Consider the following 21,862-nt stretch of genomic DNA (forward strand, 5'->3'; position numbering starts at 1 on the left):
AGTTAGAATTGTTCCCCGTGTTCGAACCAAAAATTAATTAAATCTATAGACTGTTTTAATTTGTTTGCCTAGAATAAACTAGCTAAGCTATTGTTTGCGTTGTCTTCTGACTTAATTTTACAGCTTTACTCATCTGTATAAAACTCCGAAGAATAGCCGCAGACATTTCAGTTATACGTTAGCCGGAGCCTTGCGCATTTCTCTTTAGAAATGCTACTGTCTACGGTCAGCTTGGTATTCTTGCTGGCATGTCAAGCTTATGGACAATCTGTACAAGTTAAGATACCAGTGTGGGACCCTACAAATTTCCTAACCCGTGTTGTTGGCGTTCCAACATATAATGATAATACTAATGCGCAAAGACCACAAACTACCAACAACAACAAGGAAAAAGAAAACAATTATAACAGATATCTGAACACATACTACAACTACCTGTTGAACGCCTATCAGAATCCAGCATTATATGATCCTTATGGGCCCTACGGACCTTACGGCCCATATGGGTATTTTGGACAGATTTCACCTAATGACTTTCAAACTACGACTCAGGCTCCAGCAATATCAACAACGACTGTGCCTCTCACAACATCGACTCAAACACCAACCACATCCACTGCTCTTCCCACTTCTACTGGAGTACCAACTACATCAACCGCTCTTCCAACTACGACATCGACAACTACACAGCCACCATCGACTTCCACAGCTATACCTACTTCAACATCCTCAACCACGATAGCGCCAACCACACAGAATCCGACAACGGAATCAACATCTACTCAGAGTTCTATTTGCGTACTGTTTCCCAATTTACCGTTGTGTCAAACATCAACAACGACTTCGTCAACAACGGCAGCACCAACAACTTCCACAGCGATTCCCACTTCCACTACAACAACCACACAGGCAACAACAACATCTACTGCAATCCCAACATCAACCACAGAAGCGCCCACAACTTCCACAGCAATTCCGACTTCAAGTTCTTCCACAACAGATTCCGCAACAACTTCTACTGCTATCCCTACGTCAACTACGGAAGCACCAACAACTTCTACAGCGATTCCTGCGACCACTACAACAACCACACAGGCACCAACAACATCTACTGAAATCCCAACATCATCCACAGAAGCGCCTACAACTTCCACAGCTATTCCGACTCCTAGTTCTTCCACAACAGATTCGCCAACAACTTCTACTGCTATCCCTACGTCAACTACGGAAGCACCAACAACTTCTACAGCGATTCCTACATCGACCACAACAACCACACAGGCACCAACAACCTCTACTGCAATCCCAACATCATCCACAGAAGCGCCAACAACTTCCACAGCTATTCCGACTTCAAGTTCTTCCACAACCGATTCCCCAACAACTTCTACTGCTATCCCTACGTCAACTACGGAAGCCCCAACAACTTCTACAGCGATTCCTACGTCGACTACAACCACCACTCAGGCAACAACAACATCTACCGCTATTCCAACTTCAACCACAGAAGCGCCCACAACGTCCACAGCTATTCCGACTTCTAGTTCTTCCCCAACAGATTCCGCCACAACTTCTACTGCTATCCCCACGTCAACTACGGAAGCCCCAACAACTTCTACAGCGATTCCTACATCGACCACAACAACCACACAGGCACCAACAACCTCTACTGCAATCCCAACATCATCCACAGAAGCGCCAACAACTTCCACAGCTATTCCGACTTCAAGTTCTTCCACAACCGATTCCCCAACAACTTCTACTGCTATCCCTACGTCAACTACGGAAGCCCCAACAACTTCTACAGCGATTCCTACGTCGACTACAACCACCACTCAGGCAACAACAACATCTACCGCTATTCCAACTTCAACCACAGAAGCGCCCACAACGTCCACAGCTATTCCGACTTCTAGTTCTTCCCCAACAGATTCCGCCACAACTTCTACTGCTATCCCCACGTCAACTACGGAAGCACCAACAACTTCTACAGCGATTCCTACATCGACCACAACAACCACACAGGCACCAACAACCTCTACTGCAATCCCAACATCATCCACAGAAGCGCCCACAACGTCCACATCTATTCCGACTTCTAGTTCTTCCACAACAGATTCCGCCACAACTTCTACTGCTATCCCCACGTCAACTACGGAAGCCCCAACAACTTCTACAGCGATTCCTACATCGACCACAACAACCACACAGGCACCAACAACCTCTACTGCAATCCCAACATCATCCACAGAAGCGCCCACAACTTCCACAGCTATTCCGACTTCAAGTTCTTCCACAACTGATTCCCCAACAACTTCTACTGCTATCCCCACGTCAACTACGGAAGCCCCAACAACTTCTACAGCGATTCCTACATCGACCACAACAACCACACAGGCACCAACAACCTCTACTGAAATCCCAACATCATCCACAGAAGCGCCCACAACGTCCACAGCTATTCCGACTTCTAGTTCTTCCACAACAGATTCCGCCACAACTTCTACTGCTATCCCCACGTCAACTACGCAAGCCCCAACAACTTCTACAGCGATTCCTACATCGACCACAACAACCACTCAGGCAACATCAACATCTACCGCTATTCCAACTTCAACCACAGAAGCGCCCACAACGTCCACAGCTATTCCGACTTCTAGTTCTTCCACAACAGATTCCGCCACAACTTCTACTGCTATCCCCACGTCAACTACGGAAGCCCCAACAACTTCTACAGCGATTCCTACGTCGTCTACAACAACCACTCAGGCAACAACTACATCTACCGCTATTCCAACTTCAACCACAGATGCGCCCACAACGTCCACAGCTATTCCGACTTATAGTTCTTCCACAACAGATTCCGCCACAACTTCTACTGCTATCCCCACGTCAACTACGCAAGCCCCAACAACTTCTACAGCGATTCCTACGTCGTCTACAACAACCACTCAGGCAACATCAACATCTACCGCTATTCCAACTTCAACCACAGAAGCGCCCACAACGTCCACAGCTATTCCGACTTCTAGTTCTTCCACAACAGCTTCCGCCACAACTTCTACTGCTATCCCCACGTCAACTACGCAAGCCCCAACAACTTCTACAGCGATTCCTACGTCGTCTACAACAACCACTCAGGCAACATCAACATCTACCGCTATTCCAACTTCAACCACAGATGCGCCCACAACTTCCACAGCTATTCCGACTTCAAGTTCTTCCACAACTGATTCCCCAACAACTTCTACTGCTATCCCCACGTCAACTACGGAAGCCCCAACAACTTCTACAGCGATTCCTACGTCGACCACAACAACCACACAGGCACCAACAACCTCTACTGCAATCCCAACATCATCCACAGAAGCGCCCACAACTTCCACAGCTATTCCGACTTCTAGTTCTTCCACAACAGCTTCCGCCACAACTTCTACTGCTATCCCCACGTCAACAACGGAAGCCCCAACAACTTCTACAGCGATTCCTACGTCGACTACAACAACCACACAGGCACCAACAACATCTACTGCAATCCCAACTTCAAGTTCTTCGACAACTGAGACAATATCCACGTCAACTGCTGTTCCCACAACAAGTTCGACGACTACAGAGGCTACATCCACGTCCACTGCGGTCCCCACATCGAGTTCATCGACAACTGAGGCAACATCTACCACCACAGTAGCCCCCACAACGAGTTCAGCGACAACTGAGGCAACATCTACCACCACTGTAGCCCCCACAACGAGTTCATCGACAACTGAGGCAACATCCACTACCACTGTAGCCCCCACAACCAGTTCATCGACAACTGAGGAAATATCCACGTCTACTGCAGTCTCCACAACGAGTTCGACGACTACAGAGGCAACATCTACGTCCACTGCAGTCCCCACATCGAGTTCATCGACATCTGAGGCAACATCTACCACCACTGTAGCCCCCACAACCAGTTCATCGACAACTGAGGAAATATCCACTACCACTGTAGCCCCCACAACCAGTTCATCGACAACTGAGGAAATATCCACGTCTACTGCAGTCTCTACAACGAGTTCGACGACTACAGAGGCAACATCCACGTCCACTGCTGTGCCAACAACGAGTTCATCTACAACTGAGGCTACATCCACGTCCACTGCGGTCCCCACATCGAGTTCATCGCCAACTGAGGCAACATCTACCACCACTGTATCACCCACAACCAGTTCATCGACAACTGAGGAAATATCCACGTCTACTGCAGTCTCTACAACGAGTTCGACGACTACAGAGGCAACATCCACGTCCACTGTTGTGCCAACAATGAGTTCATCTACATCTGAGGCAACATCTACCACCACTGTAGCCCCCACATCGAGTTCATCGACAACTGAGGCAACATCTACCACCACTGTAGCCCCCACAACGAGTTCATCGACAACTGAGGAAATATCCACTACCACTGTAGCCCCCACAACCAGTTCATCGACAACTGAGGAAATATCCACGTCTACTGCAGTCTCTACAACGAGTTCGACGACTACAGAGGCAACATCTACGTCCACTACAGTCCCCACATCGAGTTCATCGACATCTGAGGCAACATCTACCACCACTGTAGCCCCCACAACCAGTTCATCGACAACTGAGGAAATATGCACGTCTACTGCAGTCTCCACAACGAGTTCGACGACTACAGAGGCAACATCTACGTCCACTGCAGTCCCCACATCGAGTTCATCGACATCTGAGGCAACATCTACCACCACTGTAGCCCCCACAACCAGTTCATCGACAACTGAGGAAATATCCACGTCTACTGCAGTCTCTACAACGAGTTCATCGACAACTGAGGAAATATCCACGTCTACTGCAGTTTCTACAACAAGTTCGACGACTACAGAGGCAACATCTACGTCCACTGCAGTCCCCACATCGAGTTCATCGACAACTGAGGCAACATCTACCACCACTGTAGCCCCCACAACGAGTTCATCGACAACTGAGGCAACATCTACCACCACTGTAGCCCCCACAATGAGTTCATCGACAACTGAGGCAGTATCCACGTCTACTGCAGTCTCTACAACGAGTTCGACGACTATAGAGGCAACATCCACGTCCACTGCTGTGCCAACAACGAGTTCATCTACATCTGAGGCAACATCTACCACCACTGTAGCCCCCACATCGAGTTCATCGACAACTGAGGCAACATCTACCACCACTGTAGCCCCCACAACGAGTTCATCGACAACTGAGGAAATATCCACGTCTACTGCAGTTTCTACAACAAGTTCGACGACTACAGAGGCAACATCTACGTCCACTGCAGTCCCCACATCGAGTTCATCGACAACTGAGGCAACATCTACCACCACTGTAGCCCCCACTACGAGTTCATCGACAACTGAGGCAACATCTACCACCACTGTAGCCCCCACAACGAGTTCATCGACAACTGAGGCAGTATCTACGTCTACTGCAGTCTCTACAACGAGTTCGACGACTACAGAGGCAATATCCACGTCCAATGCAGTTCCTGAAACGAGTTCATCGGCAACAGATGCAACATCGACATCCACTGCTGTTCCTGCGACTACTTCTTCAACGGCAGACGATTCGACAACATCGACTGCCCTGCCAACAACTAGTTCATCATCAACAGAAGCTACGACAACGTCGACTGCTTTACCGACAAGATCGGTGAGCGCAGAAACAGATGCTGAAGCTTCCACTGAAGATTCACTGTGCTCTTCCTTTCCAAATCTACCAAGTTGCCAGTCCGCGAAAAAAATAGATACTAATGATAGCTCTGAGAAGCAAGAGGATGCAGCATCTTTTCAGTTTAAGCCAGGTCATCAGCTGTCAATAATTTCGGTGCCTCAATCTGTGACGTCACTCTGTTTCTTCTATCCGCGACTCTGCATGAAACCGGAAAAAGCCCAATTTGTACAGGCCACTGATGGAAATGGAAAGCCTCTATTGTTGATATCACCAGTCCAAGGGAGATCGGCTGAACCCATTCACCCACCGACTCTTTGGCGAGCTATAAAACGGATTGCTGACCAACAAAGTTAATTTTTACCTTTAACCTGATTCGAATTTATGCCAATAAATAATTATTACAAACCATTCTTTAACAAGGGATTTAACATTAATATTATATAGAAAAGATTTTTTTTAAAGAACTGATCAATTAAGAAGCTTATTCAAGAAGAATAGATGCCAAATTTTGCATTTTGACCGAAATTATAAATGTTTTTGATTATTTTAATGTTTGAAAGACATAAAAAAATCGTCAATTCTTTACTTATTAAATAGAAAGACGTATTAACTGTAAGGCTATTTTGCCGGCACTGGCCTCCGGGCATCATCAGAGTGTTTATTATATGCAGAGGTGTCTATAAAAACCATCTTCGGCGCGGCAGTGGGCTTAGTCTAAGCTAAATCATTTACTAAATAAACTCAAAGCCTGGCAATGCTTTTGATCCGTGAGTTCCTTCTACTTACGATAGTAGTCCAAATATGGGGTGAGAATACAGAGGAGGCACTTCGGTTGAATGGCCCATTATGGGATGTGAATGATCTTTACTCGCGAATATCCAACGCTTTTGGTGCAGCGAGTACCACACAAGTGCCCCAAGTATCACAGGATAATGCTGCCATTAATTCAGCTTGGGATAGTTATTACAACGCCGTTTTGAAAAAATATTTAAATAAAAAGCAAGGATCTTATTCTGGTGGTGAGGCCGTTCCACTGGAACCTTTGCCTTTGCCGATACCTATTCCAATGCCGGTTCCCCGACCTCCACGGCCACTAAGGCCTCTGCGACCAAATCGGCCAAACCGACCAAAACCTAGGCCGACCCGGAAGCCGACAAGAAAAACCACCACCACCCGGCGGACAACAAGAAGGACTACGACCACACGAAGGACCTCCACCACTGCAAGAACCACCACAACTGCATCGCCAGTTGTCTCTAGTGAAGCTCCAATATCGTCCTCCACAGAGGCACCCACTTCAACAACCATTGTACCAACGACTACAGAATCTTCAACGAATTCAACCATCGTACCCAGTTCCACAACTGGAGGATCGTCCACAACTGGGGGATCGTCCACAACTGGAGGATCGTCCACAACTGGAGGGTCATCAACAACTGGAGGATCTTCAACAACTGGAGAACCATCAACAACTGGAGTAATATCAGTATCTTCAAAAATGATTAGAAATACTCTGTTTTTGCATAAAAACCAGATGTTCAATTCGTTGAATATTCCCACAGTCCTAAGTCTTGAAGGATTGGAAACCGACACTGGAAGCCTTCAGCCAGAACAACAACTAACAGTGCAATCCTCGCCTCAATCCATGACCTCGTTGTGCCACAACTACCCACGCCTTTGTGCTCGGCCCGAGGAGGCGCAGTATGTGCGTCTGACCGATGGATTCGGAAAGCCAATGCTTTTGATTATGCCCGGAGGTTCTTCGATGTCTCACTCATTCACAACAACTTCCAAACGGCCAAGAACCTCCTTACCGAGACCTACCACATTCCGACCTTTTCGAAGAAATACGACACCCAGAAATAAATATGTATACCGATTAGTCAAGAAAAAAAGTAATCAACGAGGTTAATATATTTCTAATTTAATAATATTTAAAGGTAATGGATTAGATTAGAATATGAAGAGGAACATTTAAGTCCCCTCTGTGGTATTTTTAAGTATTTGTGCTCAAACTATTTTATTATCAAGCGGAATTACTTTTATTCAAAACATTGCCGATTTGGCAAGCTTTCTCTTTTAGATTTATGTACGATAATAACCTTTATTTAATCTTTAGATAACTTATTGTAAGCAGTCAATAAATTAAAATATACTTAAGATAAACAAACATTAGATCAACGAACTTGTGTTGTTAAGATTCTTGATAATGAACTAACTTTAGTGATTTATAAACTGAAATGCATTTAGAATCTCTGAGAGTAGAATATAAAAAGGCGTCTATAATCGTTCCAAGTCAGTGATACTTTTATTTGCAACATGTTGCTGCTACATAAAGCGATTCTATGGATATTTCTCGCCGGAGCCGGACCCAATTGGAACCTGGCAACGGCAACTATAGGCCAAGTTCAAGTCAAATTTCCAGTAAAGGATGTGCACGGAATAATATCGGATATAACCGATTTCATGCACGGACAGCCAAGTCATCAGAGGAAAAAGGGACGCCCTCATAAGGAACAATATTGGCCACAATCCTACGAATATTATTATCCCTACGAGTCTATGTATTGGCCACCTTACTATTATTACGCTCCGTATGGATACCCATGGCCAACTAAGCCACCCGCTGAACCTTCAACTGAGCCACCTTGTCAACCAACAACTGAACCACCTACAAAACCTACTACTATGGAGACTCCAACCGAGACGACAACTGTACCAGTTACTACTGAGCCTGCAACGGAGACTACAATAACTGAGGCTACAACAACCTTGGCTACAACAACTGTGGCAACAACTACGGCTGCTAATACCGAAACTACAACAGTAGCAAGTGTAGTGACCACCGAGGCCACTACTGAATCCCCAACCACAGAGGCGCCCACCACCGAGGAGTCTCCGGAAACCACCACAACTCCGCCTGCACGTGATCTCTGCGCAATTTATCAATATCTTCCCGAATGCCGGGGATCCAAATGGACTAATGTGAAGAAAAATACTATCAAAGCCCCAAAACCAAGCCCCGTGTTGCAGACAGATCAGAAGCTCTCGGTTGATACCATGCCGCACTCCATGACGTCTCTTTGTTTCTACTACCCCCGTTTATGCATGAGACCCGAAGAAGCTCAATTCGTGCGATTAACAGATGCAAATGGGAAACCATTACTTTTAATATCACCTGTGGAAGGGAAATCGCCACATTCCTCGGACCAAGCTGGGTTTCGCCTAAAGACAGGTGGACATACTTAGCCATAATAGTTCTCTAATAATTTATTTGATGATCACTTCATGGCTCTATTTTATTCATCAATAAATATTTGCTGCTTCGATTAGTCACAATGGATCTATTTCTAGAATCTATTAATCCACCTGGTTTATGGAGGGTTTTATCTTTTGTTGATTTCGCGAATTTCGATTTCATTCAGATAGGCATGGGAGTATAAAGAGGTGATAATGAAGAGAGAGCATTAGTTTCGCAAAAGTCAGGGAGGATGATGCTGATCACCAAGCTTTCGTTTTCGTTCTTCGTTTTTTTGACGACTTTGCTTATTTCGAGCTCCTATGGACATGAAATAGAAATCAAAATACCTGTTTGGAATGTGGGAAACATATTTTCAAAGTTTATAAGAAGTACAACCACAACTACCAGAAGACCGACACGGACACCTCGACCCACAGTAGAGCCAACACCACCAACCAAACCTACAGAGCCACAAAATCCCGAGGAACCGACACTTTGTGATATTTATCCTCACCTCCCTCTGTGCCAAGAAACATCGCCACCCACGGAGCCAGAAGTTCCCGAGCCCAATCTTTGCGACATTTATCCAGAGCTTCCTCTATGCCAAGAAACATCTCCTCCTATGAATCCTACAGAGCCAGAAGTTCCTGGAGAACCCACTCTCTGTGATATATACCCTGCCCTGCCTATTTGCCAAGAAATGTCAAGGCACAACGATGGAAGGGACTATTACTACCACCTTGGCTTTTGCTTTTATAATCCCAACCTTTGTACCTCCCCAAAAAATCCCCAATTCCAAGGGAGAAATCAAAGAATTATCCCGCTTTGGGCCGAACACTTCCAAGACTAGCTGAATAAAGAACCCTACTTACAAAGCAATCAAGAACTATGTACTTTATTTTACTATAATTCTGAACATTGATTCAGAATCAGACGGCATCCGTGCTATTCATTTTACAAGACATCGGAATGTGAATCATAATTCTTTTGACATGACAGCACTTTCAGCGATCTATTCATGCAAACTGGTTTCAGTTGCCCCACTCCACTATCAAATAATAGTGGCTGTGAGCCACCAGTCGAATCTTGGCCCCATCAGGTGGTAGGTGAAATTGAAATGCGCTCCGTCCGACCATTTGAAGCCTCTTTGTGGCTATTATTACTATCCATTTGTGCGGCAGATGCTGGTGCAATCGACGGGACTGCTCTGCAGGAATTGGCAAAGCTGAACCTGACCCAAGCGAAACTTATATCGGATAATACCACTGTCAAGTGCATGGTGACCCCTGACCTCTGTGACTGGCAGATACACTTGTACGAGGGCCATGCATTCAGCGTTCCCCTCCCGCAGGCAGCAGCTGCCCAAGCCGCCACCCAAGCACTCTCGACGCCTGCTCCAGAAGTCTTCGAACTGAGCCCCCAGGACAGCGGATCGAAGATATATATTGTGGCCGAAGTAAAACCAAAGCCGGAACGGAGAAGGAGGAGGAAGCTGCGCCGTCGGACCGCCTTTAATTACTTTCCAAAACGGAGATTCGCCTTGCTGGTCTTTCAATAAAAATGTAATTAATAACAAAAATTAAAGCTTCCCTTATTATTAATTTAGATATCTTTCGGCAAGCCCAATCAATCAGCTGCCAGGGTCTTCTTTCGGCTGAGTCACGGCCCGAAAACAAAATTCTCAGCTCATTAACGTGGGCTTGATTCAGAGCTTACCTGGCCAACTGTCTGGCAGCCAGGCGTGACCTGTTTGGGGCACAAATGGAAGCCGTCCGACCACTTTCAACTTTAACCTGCGACGCCACGGGTTTAATGCCCATTAAGCTGTCTATAAGATTTTATTTGGCGCGAAGTAAGCTGACAGGGTTCTCGCGTTCTCTATTTGTTTATTCAAAAATTAATAGATGGCTTTTTAAGTGCCCCAGCCGAGTTATTGTTTTTGATCATCGGGCATTTAAGTCGTCTTGGCTGTCTTTGATGATTCCAATATTATGATTGTGATGATTAATAAAGGCAAACATTTGACTTCATTTGAAAGTGATTTTGTATATAAGGGTTAAGTGTGAGACTCTGTATTATAAATGAACTGATAAATAAAATTGTAAAGGGCTGTCACTCCAACCCAATCCTGACCAGAAAAAGTCGGGCCCCAGTGGGGAGCTTCATTAATCTTAGTGTATTTCGTTTTATTGCAAATTATTGTGACAATCGAATCACATCCCCGACTTACTGGCTATTTGATCAGTACACAATGTTGGGGCCCCGGCGGAAATTCAATTCGACGTCCGGCCAGACCCTCTATAAACACTAAATCCGGAATCCCGCAACCCCAACGATTTCACACATCATCCGTGGCACGTTCGTCGTCAACATCGTCGGCGATGGTATCATAAATCGTATTCAAAAATTTTCTAATTTCCGCATACGGCAGTATCTGCCACCAATTTGTCGTAGTTTCAATTTCCTCCCCCATAGCCCCGCTGACAGGACGTCTTTGGGATGCGTCCTGACGTCGCTTATTCTTGCCCTTACCCTTGCTCTTGCTTTTGCCCTTCGTGGCTAAAGGACGATGCGTGCTGATTTCCGGCGATTGTGCTTCCAATTCCTTCATCGGTTCCCTGGCAATCCCTGGACCAGGACTCGGTTTCAGGATGGGGCTTAGAACAGGAGATGGAGTGGCTGCAGTGTTCGATGGTTGACTCGCTGTCATCTTTGTATCAGTTTCATTAGAAGTCCTCGTTCCAGTTGGCGTTTGCTTTCGCCTGGTTTTCGGTCGTCCTGGCCGGACTTTGGCTTCTTGTGGCCTTTTTTTACCGTTCGAGGCCTTTGTGTTCGTGTCATCGGCATTCTGCCCTGTCGACTGGCTGACAAGCTCCTGCATTCCTGTCGATGCCATATCGATAATTGTCCCACTCGGGGCCATGGTTTTCTTCACACTTGTCGGGGTTTCCGCTCCGGGGATTGTCAAGGGGGTGGTATCTGGTTTTTTGATTGTGTCCTGCTCAGTTTCTGCCCCTGCAGCCACATTGTTCTCCGGCAGCTCCACCAGCTCCTGCTGCTCTGGCAGTTCGGGCAATGACAGCTTCACCTTCAGCGGCTGCTCCTCTAGTTGCTGCTGTTGTTCCTGCTTCTCGGCCATAACTTCTTCTCCGACTGGTTTACGGTCATGCTCCGAGCTGAGGGTATTCAATTGCACTATCTTCTTGGCCCCAATATTTTGCACATGGAACTCGTTCGAGTACAAATGGCTCTTGTCCTGTGCGTGCTGGCTGGAGTTCACTTGCAGTGGCATTAATTGCATGTTTATGGCCGGGTCTTCGATTGTTTGGCCTCGCATTTGGCCCACATCGCTGTCCAGGTTTCTGTAGTGGGACCTCTGGTCATCGGATCGCCGGCTGTGCTGGGAGATCTGCTGCAGCAGGTGGCCCATGGGCGGGGGATCCACCGATCGACTGGCCACGGCCTGGCGGCGCACCAGGTTCATCCGGGGCTTGTTGTAGGCATAGACATCCACATTGAATACCCCCTGGGCGGGAGCGCGGCGCCAATGCTTGGCTGGAGTGGCTGTTAAAAGATCGTCAATGGTGAGCACTCACTGTACTTTCACTTAACACTGTTCTGGGGACTTACCTATGGCCACAAGGGCCCAAGACTGGATTACCAAAAGCAGAAGTGACAGCCTCATGCTGGCTAATACATATTTTAGGCGTTGGCCCTGGCTACGACTAAACCGATTTTGGAACTCTCGACCAATTTTATGGCCATCCAATTTGGGTCAGGCCGCAACTAATTTGCATTGACGATTCATATTCGGCAATGTTCTAGGAATGTGAAAACACAGTGTGCCCCCTTGAAGTTGGCCATCATTAGGGGAATACCGGAGACGGGCTGGAGGCATTTCTGGGACAAGGGACTACTGTTTATGAGAACTGGTTTCTGGAATTGATTCCGGGCAACGGCACTTTTGGCATTTGCCGAGACACAATGGTTCAGTTTCTGAGCTGTCAATGGCCATGTTAATGCCGTGTCATAAAATATTATTGTGTTGCCACCTTAGCCGAGCCTTGGCCAATATGTGTTTTCGGACATTTGGCCAACAGCAGCGAAAGTTGAAAGTTCTGCTTAGCATTACAATGGCTTGCTAATGGAAAGTAATTGACAAGAAATTCCACAGAATGGAACAACACAAGTCTTAATTCGTTTTCAAACAGCTCAATATTTATAGAAAACACTCTGTAGTACAAAGAACTTAAAATTCTTCCCAAGAATTACAAATTTCATTTGGAAAAAACCATTCGTCAAAATTATTTATCTTTAAGGACACGTCAGGAACAGTTCAACAGAAGTCACTGGCCAAACTGGCAAACAAACAGCGAACAAACAAGCTAGACCAGCAAGTCGGCAAGAAAAGGAGCGACTGTCAGTTTCCACTTGGAGCACTTAAGTTAACTTCGAGACGGGACAATCAGGATTATAGCAGAGGAGGGGACATGGCTGGCTGGCTGGATGGCTGGCTGGCTGATCTGATGATGTTCACCACCCCTGGCAGATTTATGAAAACTGTTGACATTTAGTTCCTCGAACCGCAAACTTTGAGTGGACTCCAGGCAGAGGAATTAACATTCGAACAATGCAAGCCGCAGAATCGCAGAAGCCATAATGCAAGAGGGCCGGAAAGCGCAGGATGAACCTGCAGGCGGCGAGGAAATGTGAAAAAAGCCAGATGACAGACAGTGAAGTCGGATGAAGGCAATTGTGGCGGCATGTGAAACAACTTGGCTGCGCGAAGGATGGAAAAGGAAAGAAAGGATTCGTTAGGCAGCTCCATCGGAGAGGCACTGAAAAGAATTGGGAATCGAAAAAAGGGAAAAGTATTCTAAGTAGTAGTTCTGGCAGTCAAAAGCTCTAGACAACTAATAGATTGAATTTCAAATAAACATTGTTTTAATTTTTGTAAAATTCCTTATTTATTTCAAGTGTTTTCGTTAAATAGCTTTTTGCCAGCTGGGTGACCTACATGGATGTGAAGAGACTGTTAATATAATGTGAATATCTGCGAAATAATAAAGGACTGATGATTTAATGCGATTGAACGGGGCCAGCACGTAAAAGGATAAGCTCGAAAACAAATTGTTTCGTTCGGAAAAGTCGAAAGTGTGAAAGGAGCAACTACAATAGCCTCCTCGGGCGGATTGGAGTGGCACTTTTCATTCACCATTGAAGTCATGGGTTTTGAAAAGACGTCGACAATCTCTGACGTTGAAATGCCCAGGACCCGGGATTGCAGAGTGGGTGTGGCAGTGGCAGTGGGCGAGGTGCCTATGCAAATAAAAACAGAGAAAGGCCTGCTAAGAGGATATGGAGAAAGCAGGAGAAGTCAGGTGGAGGAGACGTCTTAATTAAGCAGTGCAAACAGCAACAACAATTAGCCGTTCGGAGTAAGACCTGCCAAGAAGAGAGTCCTTGCAAAAAAGGGAACAAGTACAAAATCTGCACTGCTTGCACCTGCGGTTGGCCTACAAGCAGGCTTTTCCCTTGATTAATTCAATTGAGAATACGGCAAAGAAATCGCTGCAAACTGTACAACTTTTCCAATTCCGGCACAACGAACTTGCTTGCCGAGGGCTGTTGTGCCAGAAAATACACACAATTTGCTTTGTCATTAGAGGAGCACTTAAAGCACTCGATTGCACTCTTTATCTTCAGATATCTTCCACGCCGAGTCCTTGCCAGGGATTTTTTTTTTGCCTCTCCTGGCTTTGCTTTAGCTGCTCATTTCCCAACTTGCCAATCCTTTGTCCTTTTTTATTTGACCATTCATTTGTTGCATCCACCAGCCCAATAGGTGGCGAGTGGGTGGTGGGCGGCGAATAGATACAGCCCGGAGTGGGGCAGTGGCAGGCGGCAAGGCGGCGAGGCAGACTGACAGAGAACGATTCACAGCATTTTGCACATTTTCGCTTAATTTGAATTTTTCTATGCAAATGCCGTGCACCCAGGAGCACCCAACAACAGCAGCAACAACAAAATCTACCCAAAAATTCAACTGTTTTTTGTTAAATATTTCTATTTTATTTTCGGTTTATTTTTTGTATTTTTTTTTTTGTCAGCTCTGTCTGCGCCAAATTGTTATTGCAATTTTCTTTGTGTACTTTTGCACATTTTGCAGCTCTCGCGGTTCAGTGCGCTGTCGTTTATTTGATATTTGTATTCCTCGCTGGATATACATATCCTCTGATAAGGTATTTCAACTGTCTGAGGACACTTGTCTGGTCCCGAGGGCAATTGGGATTGAGGGTTACCTAAACGGGTATAGCTAGACTGGAGAATAATCTATTAAAATGAAGAAAGACCAGTGACACAGATTTCTTTTATAGATCATTAAGGGCTTTGTATATGCAGACTAGCTGTATAAATGTAAAATCATAAAATCTGGACCCAATAAAGCCTATAAACTAAAAGCTTTTTAATATTTCCATGGGAAAGTGTTAGGGCAGCCGTTATTCGAAACACGGAAAACATGATTTATTTTTCTCATTTGCATCCTGTTTATTTGGGAAGTGATTATTTTTCCTCCTCAATTTCCGCACTTTAAGCAACCAGAACAAAAAACGGGCTCTATCTCTGCAGAAGCTGGCGAATTGAATCGGGCCGGGCTAATTGCTATGCAAAAGCCAAAATGAGGCCATAAAATCCCAGACTGAATCGCAATCGGAATCCGAGTGCCAATAAACTCCAACCCCGCCGGATCGTGTTTGATTTTCTGGGTGGCATGGCCTTTGCATGCCGCAAACAAACGACACTTTGATTTAGTGCAACAACAATGGCGAGTAAACAGAGCAGTGTCACAAATATATAGCAATAGCAGTAGTCACAGTGGCCCAGATCTTGGCGTAATCAAACAAAACAAAGGCTAATGGCCAAACAAAACGAAACCGAAATGCAGGCGGCAACTTTATGGCTGGCATAAAAATCCCATTCCGTATCCGGAATCCAGATCATCCGCCACCCACTCAATCGGCAATGTCTTATCTCTATCTCTATTCCCAATCTTGCCTCATGCCAACGAAACTGGTATCTGGAATCTGTGGCGAACGCCGGCTGAATGTCAATGTGCAGCCTGCCCCAAGGCGTCTACAGTGCGTATGCGCGATACAGTTTATACAGCTTATACAGTTTATCGTCCTGCCACAGCAATCCATAGTTGCGTCCCCGAACTTGTTGCTACAACATTGCCGCAACTTTTGCCACCTAATGCCGCATCAATATGCAAAGCCGAGCAAGTTTCGGGCCGAGCTAAGCCGCTTAAAACACAAAGAACACGAAAAAACTGAGAAACTTTAAGTTCATTTAACTTTTGCAATCAGTTTTGGGGCGTCGGAACAACGCAAAGCAAGGCCATCTCCATTTCCAGCACCAGCACCATGCCGGTTTATGATTTATTAACAGCGAACGGAACGGAACAGAGTCAATTTGTGCCCCGGGGCCAGTTAAGTCAGCTAAAAGGATTTCTTAAACTTAAATGATTTTAATTATTGAGAATTATCATCAGCGGAAAGCTCTGTAATGCGATTTACCCGATTGGGAATTGCCAAGGAGAAAGTCAGGGGAGTGTCCTGAAGAAGTCCTAGTCCGGGTAGTCAACTATTTGATGTTGATTTATAGCATTGCAAATTCCGTAAGCCACTGGCAAGTCGAGAAAAACGAGAAGGTCCTGTATTGAAACTCCCAGTCCCCCATCCGGCAACATTGGCAATTATCTAAGCAAGCAAGCGTGAAATGGAACATAATTTTTCGCAAAAAATTTAGAGGGTATTTAGAAAAGAAGGTCCTTTCAAATCAATCATAAAAATTTAACTTTTCATATTAAATGTATAAAGATTGGAGATCTTTTTTGATTAATAGTATAATTTTATTTAAAACACTCAAGTGTATCTAAATATTCGATATTTCCGACTTTTTTCTTCCTTGTTTTTATTTTCATCTTGCTTTTTGGCGGTTCCCAGCTGAGGCATCGCCTTCCTGGCTGGCCGAACTGTTGTCCTGTCTGGTCCTGTATTGAAGCTGAAGCTGGCCAAATGATTTATGAAGGCTCGGTGCGGAACTTTCCATATTTTGGGGGCGGAGCGAAGTAAGTTCTCGTTTCAATAAATGCTCTGTTCGAGCATTAAATTTTAATAGTCTCTCGTCCCGGGGCAAAATAATGCCCGGCAATGTTATTTATGAAGTGACGCTCGAAATTTATTTAAAACGCTTGCGATAAATTCTAACAGATTTCCATATGAAATTTATGCAACTTAATTCTAATGCGTATTTATGGCAGCCATCCCGATGGCGATCCAAGGAGTGCTGATCTGGGCAGATTGGGTGAATTTGTAGCCAATCAATCATAATTTGTAACTGTCAGCGCAAGCTGCGACCGCGTCCATTGAGTGATGAAGTTGTCGCCACGACTCACACACACACACGCTAGCCAGGACTCACATATGTAGGTCCTCGCATACTCACACACTTGCATAATGACACGGAGGCCAACTAAAGTCAACCGCAAACCAAGCACAGTGGAATGGATGGCATTAGAAGTCAAAACTTTAGGTCTCTGAAATTATTACTAATTGGTTTTTTGTTGCTTTTAATATTATTAAATATTAAATTCTGTCTATATATATTTACCATATTTTTATGGCAAATTCTTCCACTGTCTTGGATAGGCCTGTCCGTTGGTCCTTTCACTCGAATTCGCCATTCAAGAGCACACACACACACCCACACATATGGACAAATCCCACCTGCAAACGTGTGTCTACGTGGTCCGTAGATTTATAGCGAATTTGGCCAGGATACGCCGTACCGTTGAAAATTCAAACAATGGAAAGCTGATATGCTGCCAAAAGTTTGATATGCCCCGAACTTGACAAATGTCTGACAAATCCCGTCAGCATCTAGTTCGGCTAATGAAAGCCAATTGCTGTTGCTTAGCCGTCTCAGTCTCCGCCTTCGCACCCACATTCCTGACTCCCGGATCGGTTGGGAAAACAAAAGCCAGCTCCGGATTCTGTCATTGCGACGGAAAATCTGCGGCACGTGATTCCGCTCATCTACAATTCCGCTCCTCCACTGGGGTTGCTTTAAGTCTCGTTTCCCTTACGGGGGCCTCGGTGTACATATATTCACCCAGATTTATTATGATTTTTTTCACACACGTGTGCCCAAAAACTTGGCGTTAATAACGATTAAGTGCGCCATGCGACATTGACTCCGGGCGGGCACGGAAGTTTCGGCTTCGGATTTTTGTTATTCCTGCCAGGTAAGGGGCCAGCGCGTTAGTATTGACTTGCCGGACTACGGCCGTTCCGTTTGTTATGATTGAAAGCTCTGATGGCCGGTGGTTCTTTCAAAGTTTGTTCAGTCACCAAGGTAAGAGTTATGAAAATCAGTAATGCCAATATGCTCATTTTCCATGTGGGATTAAAAAATATATTTAAAGAAATTGTACTATTTTTAGAAACAATATAATTTTGAAAACAAAATTCTCTCGATTTGTAACAATATTTTTAAAGATTTTTTCCTTGAGTAGTGTAGTGTCCTATTCGTGTCCCCTTTATAGCTCTATATACCTTATATTCTCGTCAGTTGTAGTCTATTTTCTAGCTTTAAAAAAAAGTATCACCTAGATGTGGTTTTGTGGCTCTCGACCTGCCAGAAAAGCCAGAGAATCGCAAAAAACTTTCGCTTCCATCGTGAACTGGATTTTAAAATGCCTCTCAGCTGTGATTTGTGTCAAACTGTCGATACTGGGCCAAGTAAATCAAAGTCATATGGCCAATGGCTTCTGCCGTCCCCTATGGCCGCCCTATCCCGGAAGGACGATTCCTCCGCTTCCTCCGACATTTGGTATCCGCCATTTTTCATGTTGCCATGTTGCCTCCGCCGGAGCGGAGACCCAGAGCGAACGTGATTATTGATTGGTGCTCACCTAAATTCATGGCGGAGCTCGCACCCGGGCAACCATTTATCTAACTATAACCAAAAGTCAGATCCTTGTTAGTGTGTGGCCACTGGCCACTACCCAGTTTGACGAGGTAGGAAGTGGATGGCTGCGATACAGATACAGACACAGTTATGGAGGATGCAGAGGGATGTGGCGCAGCATCCTTGGAGCGCAAAACTTTGACGTTTATGTGACATTTGAAATCAATTTGCACAACAATCGAATTTTCAATTTTCGATATCTATGTTTCATTGTTATTGTTTGTTCGCCGTTGTCGCTATGGCGGCAAGTGTTGCTGCTGGTGTTTTTATCAATTTGCTAGTGTTGCTGATGGGCAATCGATGCGTTTACATGTCAATTAGCAATTTAGTGTGCGGAACATTGTCAGCATGAATATATTCGATGTGCGTGAGTTTTTATGGGGCGGATGGGTGCGTGGGTGTTATTGCAATTTGCAAAAACTTGCATATTTAATTGGCTGCCGCAAAGTGGTCGGCCATGCATTACGGACGTGTCTGTAAAGCCGCAGAGGGAGCCGCAAATTATACGGACGGCCGACGAGTGCCTGCCAATTTGATGAATTTCCAAATCTAAATAGATAATCCACAAACATTTGATTCAATCGGATGCGCAAAACGATTTCCCCGCCAAAAATAATCAGAGCACTGAACTAATAGATACAGCCCAGCTTCCATAGCAAATTGCTACTCCAATATGAACATTACTTTGTAATTGGTTGATTAAATACAATCGAGGAGGTGTTTTTGGGAGTATTATCCATGGGAGTATTATTTGCTTTTCCCAACTGATGAAATAATTCAGATCCAATGAGTTTCCCCAGCAGTTCCCCAGCTATCTGACATGCATTCGAGTCAAGTTTTCCATTGCCAACTGCAATATTTGCTTTCCACATGGAACAGCTGGTGAAGGACCATTTTGGCATTTGGCAGAGCAAACAACCGGCCAAGCATACCCACTTGCCAAGCGAAAGGATTGAGGAGCAGCCAGTACAATGGAGCAGTGCCCCTGCACACCCAGCAATTGGCCAGATTTATGCTGTCTAGCCGCACTCTGAGGTATTACGCTCCAGCTGCAGACATTCCCAAAACCAGCACACCAAATGGACACTGCCGAACAGTTATAATTACGACGGGCAGGTTGCTCCAGAGTCCGGGCAGTGGCTGGAGCAGCGAGGTCTACAACCGCATGTACTGCGGATACTTAGGAGGAGCCTCTTGAATTTCGGGAGTTTTAATCAAATAAGGCATCCGCTTGACTGCAGTACCCATTTCCTCGAATCATGAGCAGTCGAGGGCGAAGGTGGTGTTTTCTGGGAAATGCTGGGGATAACCACAGTGGTTAAGGCATGAAAAATTCCAAAAGAAGTGGCGGATGTAATATTTTTCACATCAGCATACGTTGCGGTCCAGCCCCGAAAACAGATAAACAAAATAATATGCACATTAAAATGGGTAGAGAGAAGAGTTGCTCTTCTTCTACAGTTATCTTCTGTATATTTTTTATCTTATTAGTATTTTGAAAAAATAATTGAATAATTCTTCCTGGAAATTGTATATTTTAAAAGCTAATACAATCTATATGAGAGTACTGGTAGCCTTGTCGCTACCCTCGCTCGGCAAACGCCAAGTGGTTACCAACTTAGGCCCCGAGTTTGCCACCACAGTTCCTGCTACCCGGCGGAAGTATCTCAGGGTCCTGCTGGTGTCCTGGGCGCCCTCTTCCGCCAACACCAGCCATATGCAGATGTATGTGCCCCGAAAGATATAGCCCTCTGTTCGTACAACCATATTTATGTTTAATATTTAGTGGCAGCTGCTGCAAAGTTTTGGGCATACGCGGCGTATGCGTTTTGCCCAATTGCCGCTGGCAGACGGAAGGGGGGAGCCAGAGGAGCCGTAGTGCCAACGACTTTTGTTGTTATTTATGCCCAACGGATGAGGGAAGTTGGCTTCGTAGCTGTTAGATTTAAGATGTTTCCCGCCGCAACCCAAAAGTGGGAGAGACGGAAGTTTTTGGCACTTGCCGCCTGCTGCTGCACATGCACATTCAACTGCCACTTCCACTGGGTGCTGGCCACTGGCAGCGTTTAGAAGCCCATTTATTAGGGCCACAATTAATTAAATAGTCCCATGTTTGCTGTCCGGTTGATTATTGATTTCTGGCCCTGCCCCAAAAGGTCGTTAGGCGGATTGGAAGGAGGAGTAGCACCATTTGCCCTAGACCGCAACATGCTCCACCTGTAATGGGGAAAAAATGAAAAAAAAAAAACTGAAAATAAAAGTTCGATGTAGATTTTGTGGCATTTTCATAATTTATTATGCTGCCAGTTTGTCGGGCACATATCACCATAAATAATATCTATCCAGTGCACACACACACCCGTATGAGTGTGCGGCCAAAACCACGTATACTGGTTAGTGAAACCCTTTTTTATGCTGTTTGGTTGCCGGCTGCTTAATCTACATAATTTTCGGTCCCTTTCACAAGCGGTTTGATTTACACAGTGTGTATAATCATTAAAAAGGCTCGGCTCGAATAAAAAACAATTTTTAAGTTGCCCTCCCTCAAGGGCTTGACCGCTTAACTTGTTTATTTATTTTAGGTGGTTCCAGGCTCCAGGATCCACGCTCCAGGATCCAGGTTCGAGGAGATGGAGGAAGTGCTTTCTGAGGGGCTGTGGCCAAGGTTGACTTAGTAATGTATGAATCTCGAATGTGAAAGGGTAAGGGCAAGCGATTAGAGTTCGTCCCTAGTTCGTAACTCTCATAGTTGATGATGTGTGTGGGTGTGGGATGGTTTTTTCTGCCGGCCATGTTTCGGTTTTATATTTCTCTGTTTTTGTGAAACCATTTACATAAGTGCCATACACAGAGCCCAGACATCAGTCTGAACCCGGC

The 21,862-nt window shown here is 45.3% G+C and overlaps 5 protein-coding genes across 5 annotated transcripts; 4 read left to right on the forward strand and 1 right to left on the reverse strand.

Moving 5' to 3' along the window:
- The first annotated feature begins 173 nt into the window (after positions 1-173).
- LOC116654787 (mucin-2) lies at positions 174-6,122 on the forward strand. The gene is made up of 2 exons (XM_044715465.1): positions 174-1,817; positions 2,103-6,122. The coding sequence occupies exons 1-2, from the start codon at positions 211-213 to the stop codon at positions 6,064-6,066; spliced, it is 5,571 nt and encodes a 1,856-aa protein (XP_044571400.1). The 5' UTR covers positions 174-210; the 3' UTR covers positions 6,067-6,122.
- A 344-nt stretch (positions 6,123-6,466) lies between these two features.
- LOC123257207 (flocculation protein FLO11) lies at positions 6,467-7,827 on the forward strand. Its single transcript, XM_044715298.1, has one exon. It carries the CDS (start codon positions 6,467-6,469, stop codon positions 7,622-7,624), a length of 1,158 nt encoding a protein of 385 aa, XP_044571233.1. The 3' UTR covers positions 7,625-7,827.
- A 204-nt stretch (positions 7,828-8,031) lies between these two features.
- Positions 8,032-8,961, forward strand: LOC26514105 (extensin). The gene has a single exon (XM_014908493.1). The coding sequence runs from the start codon at positions 8,032-8,034 to the stop codon at positions 8,959-8,961; it is 930 nt and encodes a 309-aa protein (XP_014763979.1).
- A 1,074-nt stretch (positions 8,962-10,035) lies between these two features.
- Positions 10,036-10,677, forward strand: LOC6495592. The gene is made up of 2 exons (XM_001959123.4): positions 10,036-10,055; positions 10,135-10,677. Exon 2 carries the CDS (start codon positions 10,230-10,232, stop codon positions 10,509-10,511), a length of 282 nt encoding a protein of 93 aa, XP_001959159.3. The 5' UTR covers positions 10,036-10,055; positions 10,135-10,229; the 3' UTR covers positions 10,512-10,677.
- Positions 10,678-11,069: 392 nt separating this feature from the next.
- LOC6495056 lies at positions 11,070-13,256 on the reverse strand. The gene is made up of 2 exons (XM_001959124.4): positions 12,584-13,256; positions 11,070-12,517 (listed from the first exon to the last, which is right to left on the reverse strand). Exons 1-2 carry the CDS (start codon positions 12,636-12,638, stop codon positions 11,292-11,294), a joined length of 1,281 nt encoding a protein of 426 aa, XP_001959160.1. The 5' UTR covers positions 12,639-13,256; the 3' UTR covers positions 11,070-11,291.
- Between the last annotated feature and the right edge of the window lie 8,606 nt (positions 13,257-21,862).

This window comes from Drosophila ananassae, chromosome 3L (genome assembly GCF_017639315.1).
Source record: "Drosophila ananassae strain 14024-0371.13 chromosome 3L, ASM1763931v2, whole genome shotgun sequence".
NCBI classification, from domain to species: Eukaryota; Metazoa; Arthropoda; class Insecta; order Diptera; family Drosophilidae; genus Drosophila; species Drosophila ananassae.